Below are 13,406 nucleotides of genomic sequence, written 5' to 3'. Positions count from 1 at the left end.
CACCTGTGGTGTTGCACCCTGTGCATTCTGAACTGACCACCTGTGGTGTTGCACCCTGTGGTGCACCCTTGCATTCTGAACACCACCTGCATTCTGAACTGACCACCTGTGGTGTTGCACCCTGTGCATTCTGAACTGACCACCTGTGGTGTTGCACCCTGTGCATTCTGAACTGACCACCTGTGGTGTTGCACCCTGTGCATTCTGAACTGACCACCTGTGGTGTTGCACCCTGCACCCTGTGGTGTTGCACCCTGTGCATTCTGAACTGACCACCTGTGGTGTTGCACCCTGTGCATTCTGAACTGACCACCTGTGGTGTTGCACCCTGTGCATTCTGAACTGACCACCTGTGGTGTTGCACCCTGTGCATTCTGAACTGACCCACCCTGTGCATTCTGAACTGACCACCTGTGGTGTGTTGCACCCTGTGCATTCTGAACTGACCACCTGTGGTGTTGTGTACATTCTGAACTGACCACCTGTGGTGTTGCACCCTGTACATTCTGAACTGACCACCTGTGGTGCTGCACCCTGTGCATTCTGAACTGACCACCTGTGGTGTTGCACCCTGTATATTCTGAACTGACCATATGTGGTGTTGCACCCTGTACATTCTGAACTGACCACCTGTGGTGTTGCACCCTGTGCATTCTGAACTGACCACCTGTGGTGCTGCACCCTGTTCATTCTGAACTGACCATCTGTGGTGTTGCACCCTGTGCATTCTGAACTGACCACCTGTGGTGTTGCACCCTGTGCATTCTGAACTGACCATCTGTGGTGTTGCACCCTGTGCATTCTGAACTGACCACCTGTGGTGTTGCACCCTGTGCATTCTGAACTGACCACCTGTGGTGTTGCACCCTGTGCATTCTGAACTGACCACCTGTGGTGTTGCACCCTGTGCATTCTGAACTGACCATCTGTGGTGTTGCACCCTGTGCATTCTGAACTGACCATCTGTGGTGTTGCACCCTGTGCATTCTGAACTGACCACCTGTGGTGTTGCACCCTGTGCATTCTGAACTGACCATCTGTGGTGTTGCACCCTGTGCATTCTGAACTGACCATCTGTGGTGTTGCACCCTGTGCATTCTGAACTGACCATCTGTGGTGTTGCACCCTGTGCATTCCAAACCATAGAAATATAACCTAATTCTAGTCCTGTGTTTTCTAGTCCTGTGTTCTGAACCAACCGTTCAAAGAGGACAAGTGAGGAGAAAAGAGTCAGTGCAATAGATGTTCCTTCTCTAATTGATCATCATTACTTTCGCTGATATTGTGCCATGAATGTCCTTTTAGATTAAGAATATTTTAGCGTCTACAGGTGGCTTTGATTTGTGAGCTCTACTTTATAGCTGTATGATATCTGAATTAAATGAAAATGGCTTACCGTTGACACAGATCTCGTATGGTGTGCACAACTCCTTCTCAAACAGACAACCTGTTGGAAAAGAGGAGAGAACAATTTGTACTTTACAATATAATTTATGATATCATAATATTAAGACCCATCAACAATAGCCTACTGTACATACATGCATTGTACATCTCAGATTTTTATAGATTCAGCTATTCTATAGGCTATAGCTGAATCTATAAAAAAAAAGAGCAGAGATATACAATATAATGTCCCACTTCCTGCGTGGGTGAGGCGTCATGGATTACAATGTCATGCAGCACTGAATTTCACAGCTACAGCAGATAAACAGCACAGCCACAGGGCCATTATTCTAAGTTAACATTTAGGCCAATCGTAAAACGCAGCCTGTTTCCCAAATGGCACCCTATTCCCTACATAGTGCACAATGATTGACCAGAACCATATGGGCCCTGGTCAAAAAGTAGTGCACTAAATAGGGAATAGGGTTCCATTTGGGACACAGAGGGTGATCCATCAACACAGAGGAGCAGGCTGCTGGGGGATGCTTTTTCTGTATCCATCTCACTAGGTGCTCCGGCAGCGGCAACGGGTCGTAACTGAAATTTCTGCTTAACAGGAATCTGACAGAACACACTGTCCTTAGGGCATTTAATACACATCTTTGTATCATACATACAGCTAGAGGAGGGGAGAGGGAGAGAGGAGATGAGAAGTGGAGAAGAGAGAAGGGGGAGAGGAGATGAGAAGTGGAGAAGAGAGAAGGGGGAGAGGAGATGAGAAGTGGAGAAGAGAGAAGGGGGAGAGGAGATGAGAAGTGGAGAAGAGAGAAGGGGGAGAGGAGATGAGAAGTGGAGAAGAGAGAAGGGGGAGAGGAGATGAGAAGTGGAGAAGAGAGAAGGGGGAGAGGAGATGAGAAGTGGAGAAGAGAGAAGGGAGAGAGGAGATGAGAAGTGGAGAAGAGAGAAGGGAGAGAGGAGATGAGAAGTGGAGAAGAGAGAAGGGGGATATGAGAGGAGGGGAGAGGAGGACAGCCAGGAGAAGAGCAGGCCTAACAGGGCACAAAGTTCTCTCTCCATTTGACAACCCCTTACCCTCACTAAGAGGACACGATTTATAACCCTATCCAATTGAACTGCAGTATCAAATCGGTCTCAGGCCGGGGCCACAGCCGCTATACGGAGTGGGATGTGGGCGGCTGCATGGATCCACCTTCCTCAAGTTTATAGAAATAATTATTTTGTTATCTCTAGGTTTTTAGTGATTCCTTTTCTCCCTAGTGGTTCCTAAACACATGTTTTCATCATAAGGGATTTAGGAAGATACACTGTTTATTGCGGTCGGGAGCTGCTGACCCAAATGGCACCCTATTCCCTATGTAGTGCACTACTTTTGACCAGACCCCTATGATAATAGGCTGCCATTTGGGATACTATGCTATATAAAGCAGTCTTGTCACAGCATGTGGTCCTCGGATGGGGGCTGAGGAAAGGGTCAGGGCCTGGGTTTACAATACACACAGCCAGCCCACCCACCATCCCCTGCAGTGTTTCTGGGGGTGTTTTGGGCTCAATATGTCACATTGCTGTCATACCACAGCAGCAACACTGGTGGCACACTCCATAGGACACCCCAGGCAGGGAGGCGTGGCCAATTAGCACTCTGACATGATGGAGAATGAAGACACACACGTGTGCTGTGCATCAAACATAAGTCACCTCCTTCTGCAGTGGTTTCTACAGCCTTGGTGCTGATGTGACTGCATTACACATGCTAGCAATACCGACAAAAAATAGTATGTGTGTCTTTGAAATTGACATTTTTTAACATATTGAAAAATAGCGTACTTTTGAAGTTGAGTTTGAACGATTTTGGGTGTACTTGTATGATTAAGAAGGGACCCACGTACTCATTCTTAGTCAGACACAGACAGACAGACTCAAACTCCTTCCATCGTGGCCCTGCTACTGAGGAAGGAGTCTGCTTTACTCTGCTCCTTCCTGTGTCTGGGAGTGAGCTGGTAGTGCATAGGCAAAATAGAAACTTCTCAGAAGGCCACAGCACCAAAACCAAACATCAAGAGAAGAGTGTGCCTGGCATTCTGATCAACCTAATGAGCCTTGTGGAAACTAAGCGATAGCTGAAGTTGAATGTGAGGCTGATAACATTTTTTTTAACTTAGAGTGGTGATATAGGGCATTATGACTCTATATGCCATGCATATAAAGGCGTTATGACTGCTTTATGAATGCTACATATCAACACTATAATATGTTATTTTTATAGGCACACACAAGTGAAGGATGAAGCTACTAAAAAAGGAATTCTGACAAATTAATCATTTAACAAAACTGTGGGTGGCTTTCCACATGGCTGTCTTGGATTTGCTCTTTACTTGCAAAGGAATAAAGTTTGTCCATCTGGAAAATTAGATCTCTGTGTAAAAGACAGATGAATGTCTATGTTTATTGGTATCTTAAAGGAGCATTAAAGATCTCATCCCAATATACTGACAGTTGTCAAGCCTACTCCCGTTCCCTCTCTCCGGTGCCGGCCTACTAACCGTGGGTCTTGGCAACCCACATTACGAACACCTGTCAACCATCATTACACACACCTGGACTTCATCATTACCTAGATTACCTCCCCTTTATTTAGCCCTTAGCAGCCTCAGTCTTCAGGCAGTATTGGTTTTCTTCCCGTTCAGTATGTCTCTCCTGTTTTGTTCATCTGCTTATTCTCATGATTAAACTCCCCTTCTGCACCTGCTTCCTGACTCCTAGCGTATACGTTACAGCCGTTGTTACTCAAATGGCTACCGCCTGTTGATTGACATTGTCAGACATATACACTGTGTCTATATATTCTGTGTCTGTGTTCCTTGACTGTCAACATTAGCTTAAATTATTATTGAAGACTGAAAGAGCGTAGCCACACCATGGCTACACCTACAGAACACACAGAGGCTAATCAAGAGATCAAATAATGTTACTGGATGCTGCTGAATATTTTACCAAACAAAGTTTATTAAAAAAGCTGCCACAAGTCATACTGTGCACATTACTGTCATAACTGATAAAATCATCTATATTTCCACTGACTGTCAACCTTGATAAGACCTGTGTAGGGAGTGACCAGGGAGAGTGTCAGGGGGTAAAGTATGCCCTTAAGGAAAAACCACATGAATTTCACAAAACACAGGATCCTATGTGAAGTTAATGTGACAACATGTAAAATAACATGTGATAACATGAAAATACACATGTTAAAATATGTGTTCACATGTGAAGTTTCACATGAAATGTCATGTTATTTTCCACGTGAAATGATGTGATTCTCCACATGTGGTTTTTCTGTAAGGGGGAGCTGTAACCATTGTGGTAACTGATCTGCGGTACGCCCCTGTCCATTGTATCTGCTGTTGCGATTCAAGGCAGATCAAACAAAGACAACAGTAATGCCCTCTCCTCCGCCCTCATCATATTTGTCACTTGACATTTAGTTCGAGTCATTGCATTCATGTCCACCCCTTATTGTAAAGAGAAGTATTAATAGTAGCCATCCTTTTCCCTGAGGTGTGCCCTTTTTTACAACCCATGTCAGTTCCTGTTACATTTTCTCTTGTTTTTAACACGGAACTATTTTGGCTCTGAACAAACATGAGTCCAAGTCCACTTCCCAAATGGCACTGTATTCCCTCAAAATAGAGTGTCATTTGGGACGCAGTCCATAAGTTTAAAGTTATTATGTTTGTGGAAATTGAGTCACACACTCCAAATATCTTAACCCATCGACCTGACTAGAAATACTGAGAATAGAGGGAAACCAAATCAAATATTGCAATCATTAGCTCACCAAGGCCCCGGAAAAGGTCTTCCCATGCATGCCTGTGCACCCGTGTCCAAAGAAACAGGTATTACATCTTTAGTTCATGCTGATTGTTCAGTTGCATATGGCACAACTGACGGCTATTGAGGCTGACATCACCTGGCTGCAGTGTGTGTATACAGGGAAACGACATGGACGGGAAGATATACCCCGACGTGACCCCGTCACAGCATGTCAACAGACTGTCCTCATGAAATACCAAAGCTGCAGAACAGTCTGAGCAATATGAAAATGTCCTTACCTATTGGGACAGGCCTTTTACCGATTCCTCAGGTAGTGTTATATATGGAGCCAATTTAATGCCAATAATATTGAGTTGAACTGCTTAATATCCATAAACCAAACAACTAAAAACTGAACGCAAAAGGGAATAAATGTGCCTTGAGGTCAAGAAAAGTGAACAGTGGATACAAGCTTTGGCTGAGACTTCAGAGGATTGAGAAAAGCTTTGTGTATCGTGTCCATGCTCCAGTCTGGTGGACCAATGCTGGAGCTTTGGATCAGGCAGTCAGATGAGAGCAGGAGGGTGTTACAGGGGGCAGTTAGTCAGGCACCATGAACACACAGAGATTACTATCAATTTAAGGAGCTTTGTGTGAGCACACCTCCTGATTGAAACTTTGATTTTCCACAGTAGTTCTGTCAAGGTCCACAAACAATCGAGCAAATTTCAGGACTGCTATTCCCAAACCACTATCTGTGCACCCCTCTAAATTGACCAATTGAAAGTTGATTTTTTTTGTCACCTTCCAGTTTAACCCTGTACTCAGACAAGTTACATCTCTGTAGGCTGTTGGTTCCCAGTCACTATGGCTACAGTGGTGATGATTAATGCCCTCTCTTCTTTCTCCCTGCTGTCATTGGGGAATTGATCCAAGTATGCTTTCAACTTAAGCCACCAATCCAGGAAGAAACTCATTACTTAAAGAAGCAACACAACAACATAGGTTTAGTTTAACAGCAGGCCTCTTCATCTGATTGTAAATCAGCAATCGCACATAAGTGACACTACAGGTAATTACGAAATGCTTTTGATCAACTGACGCAAGAAGTGAAAGTGACTCAGCCAGTGGAGCACAGGGGTCCAAAAATAAACACAGGAGCTTTTAAATCAGTGTATTATTGTCCTCCTCTGAGTGTGCTGGCAGACCGACCACTCCATTAACTGCAACCAAAAACAACATTTTGAACATTATGGGGCTCTTTCCCCGACCCCAAATCCGAGACTAAAAGGCAGACTCTATCTATGGAGATTATCTATGAAAGGGTTTTTTAGGCCAAGACTAGACTTAATCTGTGTCTTGGGAAACGGCCCTACATCCCATGCAATAAAACCACTGGGAAGTGATACAGGCAAGGCAGTGTATTGTACAATAGGGTCCATAATAGAGTAAATGCTATGGAGGGTAGAACAGCTAGAGTGAGCTGGTGATACAAAGGCTGCTATTGTACCTGTGCAGTAACACCCGTGATTACTAGGCTACATGGCTATAAGGCTACAACATGTTTATACAATGTTAATATGGTAATAATAGCGTTATTACACAGGTGTAATGGATGCATACTGTTAAGTGTTGCAGATTAGTCCATGGCATTGTGTATATATTTATTAACAACTTTTCTAACACCGTATGCTATTACTGTACTTGCTCTTTATAATATAGTATTTAGAACAATTCCCTGAATTATTGTGTGTCAAACTGAAATTTAAATAAAGGGAAATCACTGTTTGATATGAAAAATATGGTTTCTAAGGGCTGAGTATTGCATTACATAGCCTATACAGAATAGTAGCCTAGGTAAGTAAAAATAAAGCATTTAAACTATATAACAAATGGTCCACCCATAGCCTAACACTAAAAGGAGAAGGCGTTTTAAAATCGGATATCTTTGCATCTCTCTTCTTAAAATGCGTCTCTTTTTAATCATAGATATGGCTACAAACGAATGGGTTTTGGAAGGTTTGGATCCTAATAATGTGTTGGTTTTCCTCCCAATGATCATAGCTACCCAAATGGTCGACATAGCAGGCATGTGGCCTCGGGTACTACCACAGCTTTTTCCCTCACTGACTCTCACCATCTTCGTGATAGAAAGACATTAGACAGCAAACGCACCACGGTGGCCTAACGTGATTCTCTGCTATTTCTCCCTGCAAAATAGCTATGCTGTATCCTAAATAATGGCATTCATTCCGTTAGAAAATAGTAATCGTTAAAAGTAGCAAACACTTGACATTGATATATTGATAGGTGCGTTTTAGCTTGCACATGTTAAAGACGTACATGCAAACAACATGTCTAAACAATAATATAGGCATCATAGCCTATTTCTTGCACATTTTTCTATACAGCGACAACACCCCCCACCCCATATTATAGATATATCTGTTAGCCTTTCTCTTAAACAAGAGCTGCAGTCGTACAGTAGGCTATTCCGCGCCTTTCCTAGCAGCCTAATGACCAATAAAATATTGACAGACCCAAAATAACCATATGTGCGTCTCCTGGCAGCTGATGCAGTTTGGGATCATTATGATCCTTCAGATAAATAAATGTAGGTTACTCACCGAATTTCCTGTCTGCAGAGGCTAAAAAATAGGGTTGGGGAGCAAGGAGGACGAGAATAATGTAAATCGAATCCATGTTTCTCATTCTTGATCCATGACACACATGCGGTAGTTAACAATACATGTCTATGGTTTCGTTTTGTTTTATGAAAGGAGAGACAGAATCAGGGAGAGAGATGGAGGTTGGAAGGTATGGGGAGGATGCAGGACGATTCAGCCAGCTCCATTAGTCTCGGCTCCTGCAGTAAGTCTCACTACGATGATCAGCACTATGAACAGACAAGCGTTGGCCCCTCCTAGCTGACGCCAAGCAGAAGCGCACCTGCGCGTACACCATAACACAGCCGACCTAAATGTCTTTAACCAATTATAAGAGGCACATGTCAATAGAAGATGTCCACTGATAATAAAAATAGTGATATTATGATTGTAGTTTGGTACTGTACTAAGTAACCTAGACTGTTTAACTTTGTGAAAATGTTCCTTAAAAGTATTGAACAGCCGAATTAATATGTGCCAATTGCCAATATGCGCCTTCTGTTATAATGTAGGACAGGGCTATTCAATGTCGGTCCTGAAGGGCAGAAACAGTTCTGGTTTTCATCCTCTGTCTAATACGGACTAATTCAGGCCTGTGACGCCAGGTGGTTGCAATTAAAACCAGGTAGGAAAAAAAAGTGTTTTGGCCCTCCAGGACCTGAATATCAAAGGACCTGTACTATAGGAAGTATAACCAGTTGGCCTACTGCATGTATACTATGAGGGCACGTGGAGAAAATCCCAATGAACAGCATTTGTTCCAGGAAATCCCTTTGAACATTAGATACCTTTCTAGCATTATTCCCTCTCCCTCTCATACCCTAAACTCAGCGTGTGACACCCCATCATCGTTCCGTGGCAGCGCATAGGTTCCCTCTATCATGCAATACCACATCTGTTATTTTCCTTGGTTTCCTCTTCAATCTGAGACCTTACATTCTGTAGAAGACCAAGGTCAAGTTAGTTTTGTATGAGATATTCGGGAGATGTGTTTTCTCTCGTCAATAGCTATTGGAATCAAGCATGCCGTGACTATGAAGATGAATAGAACGTTACCTCGGTTAGAAGACCTACTGTAGACTTTGAAAAGAGAGAGCTGAGGAATGTGGGAATGGAGAACAGTCAGGTGGTTTGAGTTGACTGATACATATATCTTCCTGAAATGAATGACCAGATAAAAGGTAAACCAAGGTAATACAAATGCGTCAATGGTTGACTCATCCAATCAGGCAGTCATCGTGAGCACACCATTTACAAATAGCTATCCCTCGAAATGTTTGCACATTAAATATTTTTGAAGGCGCTTGTGACTCGTGTTCACATCTTATCGGACATTTGGAAATATATTACTTGCTTACTCATTGTAGAAAGAGCGCTGTTTACACAGGACCACAACTCTGCATTTTGTTCCCACGAATTGATATTTGACTAATCACATCAGATATTTTCAAAGCAGCTCTTTCCAGTTAAGAGAAAAAATATCAGAATTGGGTTGCCTGTCTAAACGCAGCACATGATAGCCGAGTTTCCCCAATTGGGAAGTATCAGAATCCACCAATAGGAAGCCCTAAGCAAATAACTTACGTTATAACTAACTAGGAGGTCCCGAGTTTCCGACGAGACATGAACACGGCATCGTTTGCAGTGAGCAAGCTCGTGCATTATTGAAAGGGCCCACAAGATGGCATCAATACACCTACATTGATTTGATGAAAACAAGACGAATACGATTAAATGAATGAAAACAAGGCAAATAAATTAAAACAAGCATTAGTGCAAAATCAGCTAAATAAACGTTTGATAACAGTGGGACATTAGAATGAAGTCCATGGAGTCAAAGTAATATACAGCTTATTGCCGTGCATACAGCAAAAGCTCTTTATTATTTAAAAGACATAAGTAGAAATTCTCAAACATTGAAACCGTAACAGCTTCTTTATACTTTAAAATATCTTAATATTTGTGGATTTAAGGCACAAGATAAATAAAGTACATGGAGAAGGCGAACCAGTTCAGAACAAGAGGACAGGAACTTGACTTCAGAGACCGTTTTCATTTGATGGCTTACACATAGGAAGGCATCCAACTAGTTTAAAAAAGGACAGAGGTTTGAGAACACAAATCATAACACATTAGGTTACACGCCAATATGGTACAGTCTAAACATGGTACAATCTAAAATGTTTTCCATTAATATGCATCATTAATGTGGTAACCGGATACAATATGGTCATACCCACAATGTAAACCAAAACAATACCTTCATTCTTATCATGTGTTTTTCTTTTGCAAGCGATTGCATTAAAGAGAAGCTTTGAATAAGATATGCATGCTGAAACGTGTTCGTAATACAAAAACAGAATTAAGACTGGTATATTTATTGATCACAAACATGATACATATAGTTCAAACCAACCATACATAACTGATCTGTCCTGATTTCAGAGTTGGAAAATCAATTACCATAAGCCACAATGACTTGAAGAAGGCTGGAATATTCATTTGAGGTTAACTAGAGCCAGTTCTGTTATTATTACTGTTCCTAAACCCTATGCTTTGAAAGACTAAGTAAGGGAACAAATACTGTGCAAACATACATACATATTTGGCTTAGTTAAAACCCCATGTAGGCAATAAAATGAAACACTTGTGTCTTTGGTGGCCAAGTACTGTACTAGGTGCACTATTTAACTTAGAGGAGAGACTGTCAACTTGTAGCGCAATGCTCTGACCAAGTTAATATTTTTAGATTGTAGAGTTTATATGTAGTTTGTTTAATTATAAAAATGAAATGGTAATTTTGACTAAGCGAAACCTCCCTCTACTAACACTATAATAAACCTCATCTTTAGTCCTCATTGTCATTGTACATATATGTTGTACATTCCCCACATAAACCAAGGCGGTTAAACCCGCTGTCACAGCCGTAGCAAGAAAATAGATATTTTGTTACGTTCCTCAATAATTTCCTCTTTAAATATGGAATTATTTTTTCATTCATTTTAACACCACATACTCCCTTTCTTACTATTGTACTGGAGAGTTTCTGAGTGGGCAGCGATAACGATGCAACTGATGTGTATAAATGAATATCAAAAGCTTTTTTTAAATTATTTTTTTTACAATTGCGAGTCATGTAAATAATAATAACCGTAATTAAAAAAGGGAAAACAAATAGAAGATTTTCCCACGGGTTTAAAAGCAACTGTATGGAAAAGGCAGTTACATTTGTAAAAGATTTGGGCTGTATATATCATGTGTCTCAGAGTAGGAGTGCTGATCTACAATCATGTCCCCCCTGTCTATGTAATCTTATTTATTATGGATTCATGTCCATATTATCTTATTTATTCTGATCTAAAAAGCTTAACTGATCCTAAATCAGCACTACTCTGAGATGCTTGACACATGCAGACTCTAGTGGCAATGATACATGGTTGAAGACTTGGTTCGGTCCTCCTCTAACTCTCATGGTGTAGTCTATAGCTGCTGAAGAGGTTTTTTCAGACCGTCCTCACTCAACTCATACCTAGTGGCAAAGACAGAAAGCAGGAATAACAAACACACATTTACATTAACTACGCTTAATTCTTTGTACCTCAAATGGTGTGATGAGAGGAAATAATGTCTCAATTTGTTTGAGAACAAGTAAACATGACTGTATTTTTCAGTTATTTTCACTAACCATTGTGTCCATCCTTTTGCGATATCCTCATAAGTCAGATCCACTAGAACCTGTCAGGATGACATGATATGAAGGAGGAAGGGTGAAACATGGACAGGTAAATTAGAAAGAGTCATTGCAAAGTTTCCCTGTGAATCAGCAATAATGTGTAGTCACAGTTATGTCATCCAATAATGGACACGGTATGCATGTATAGACACAGTGCTGTTGTATAAGAGGACAGGGCCAGTCTCACCTTTCCCAGCAGCCCTTTGTGTTTGGAGAAGATATTTCCTCCGTTCTTTACCGCCACGTCCAGAGTCCTCCTGTGTAGCTCCACGATCGACACACTGAACTCAAATCTGACAACACACACAAACACAATTACACAATGATTACCAGTACACCACCAGTAAATCCATTGATGTCCGATGGTAAGAGTAGTAAAGAGGAATGTCGAAACTTACATCTGGTCGTAGACAGGGTTCAGTGTCTTCTTGTGCGTGTGGGTTTTCCTCCTCCCAGACCGTCGCTTGTCAGGTAGAAGATAGAGCCTCACGTATGGATCTGACAAGTGATCTGTGAACGCAATCAGGTTTCTGTGGGGAGAGAGAGACATGAAAACACAGGAATAGAGCAGGACAGAGCGATAACGTGGACGATCCAGGGATAGAATAGATCCATTCAGGGCGGCTACTGTAGCTCATCAGTCATCTCATTACATGTGCCCTCCTGGAGTCTGAAGTGTAAATCAATGTCCTATTGAGAACTGAGTAGTTTGACACAATTAAGTTAGCTGGATCATATCCTTTGAGTTAACAGAAAACAACTATCAAAATAAAAAAAGAAGCTTGTACTGTACATTTAAAATAGAGTGGATTAAGCTGATATACAAACGACACCCTGTCCAATCCTTAGTGTATAGACTAACTACAGTCCTGTATGTGTCCCAAATGGCACCCTATTCCCTATAGAGTGCACCACTTTTAACCAGAGCCCTATTTGCCCTGGTCAAAAGTAGTGCACTATAATGGGAATATGGTGCGATTTGGGACTTGGCCTACATCTCCCATCATGTCACTTACCGACAGGCGTGCACCACCACGATGAGCTTGTTTCTCTGAGAGCTGTGTCTGACAGTCAACTGCACTTCACCCAGGGGGAAATGACTGGCTGAGCCACTGTGGGCAGAGACACACACATTAGTCTCTTTGTTCTGATCACATTAGGTCTGTAATATAATCAGCAAGTTAGTCAATAAATCTGTATTCTATGCTTTAATTATGTCAATGTGTTGTGTATGTGCACAAGTCTGCGTGTATCAATGTGTTTTTGTGTGTGCTTGGTTTCATGCATGCTTACTTCTGCAGCTCTCTCAGCCTCTGCTGGAGCTCCTGTGTGGCGTAGGGGTTGGAGATGTCTGAGGCGATGCTGGGGGTTGACCCCCTGTGTGCCAGGTGTTTCTGAGAACCAGAGATGGCCAGGTTGGAGGTGCTCCTACCTGCGTCGGCCAGGCCGATGCCTACCGGTCCCCCTGAGTAGGGCTCGTCATCCCCCCCTCTCCTGTGGAGCTCCTGGGTGGAGGTGGCCACAGAGCTGGGGAGGTCCAAGACAGGGACAGGGTTGGGGGGTTCGGAGACTGACGGCCTCTTCATGGGGATGGGGTTACTAGTGCTAGCCTTACGAACCTGCACCGAGGACGTCTGGTCTGACGCTATCAGCTTCTCCAGACACAGAACCTGCACAAGTGGGACAGAGGTTGGAGAGGGTTAAAAATAATCATACGAGACACATTGCTTGTCTTTATTGAAGAATGTGTAGTATATTGGTTTTTTTTTTAAAGCAAAAATGTAAAATAATTG

At 42.4% G+C, this 13,406-nt stretch overlaps 2 protein-coding genes across 7 annotated transcripts in view; both read right to left on the bottom strand.

Moving 5' to 3' along the window:
- LOC118395205 (receptor-type tyrosine-protein phosphatase N2-like) overlaps positions 1-9,257 on the bottom strand; it is a 181,781-nt gene extending 172,524 nt beyond the window's left edge. For 2 of the 3 annotated variants that reach the window (XR_008065197.1, XM_052463709.1), the window contains exons 1-2: positions 7,842-8,106; positions 1,397-1,447 (exon numbers count right to left, since the gene is read on the bottom strand). Coding sequence is in view for 2 of the 3 variants with exons in the window: in XM_052463709.1 (XP_052319669.1) it covers positions 1,397-1,447; positions 7,842-7,926 (136 nt within the window). In the remaining variant the exon portion in view is untranslated. Of the gene's footprint in view, positions 1-1,396; positions 1,448-7,841; positions 8,107-9,238 lie in introns of those variants that run through there. The other variant, XM_052463710.1, reaches the window with a different exon arrangement.
- Positions 9,258-9,720: 463 nt separating this feature from the next.
- LOC118394607 (extended synaptotagmin-2-B-like) overlaps positions 9,721-13,406 on the bottom strand; it is a 47,410-nt gene continuing 43,724 nt past the window's right edge. For all 4 annotated transcript variants that reach the window (XM_035787973.2, XM_035787974.2, XM_035787975.2 and 1 more), the window contains 6 exons: positions 12,907-13,283; positions 12,630-12,725; positions 12,012-12,143; positions 11,801-11,906; positions 11,566-11,615; positions 9,721-11,409 (listed from right to left, as the gene is read on the bottom strand). In XM_035787973.2, coding sequence (XP_035643866.1) covers positions 11,361-11,409; positions 11,566-11,615; positions 11,801-11,906; positions 12,012-12,143; positions 12,630-12,725; positions 12,907-13,283 — 810 coding nt within the window. In that variant the 3' untranslated portion in view covers positions 9,721-11,360. The remainder of the gene's footprint in view (positions 11,410-11,565; positions 11,616-11,800; positions 11,907-12,011; positions 12,144-12,629; positions 12,726-12,906; positions 13,284-13,406) is intronic.

This window comes from Oncorhynchus keta, chromosome 15 (assembly GCF_023373465.1).
Source record: "Oncorhynchus keta strain PuntledgeMale-10-30-2019 chromosome 15, Oket_V2, whole genome shotgun sequence".
Classification (NCBI taxonomy): Eukaryota; Metazoa; Chordata; class Actinopteri; order Salmoniformes; family Salmonidae; genus Oncorhynchus; species Oncorhynchus keta.
Note: the sequence above shows the minus strand (reverse complement) of the source record. Positions and strands in the feature narration are given on the sequence as shown.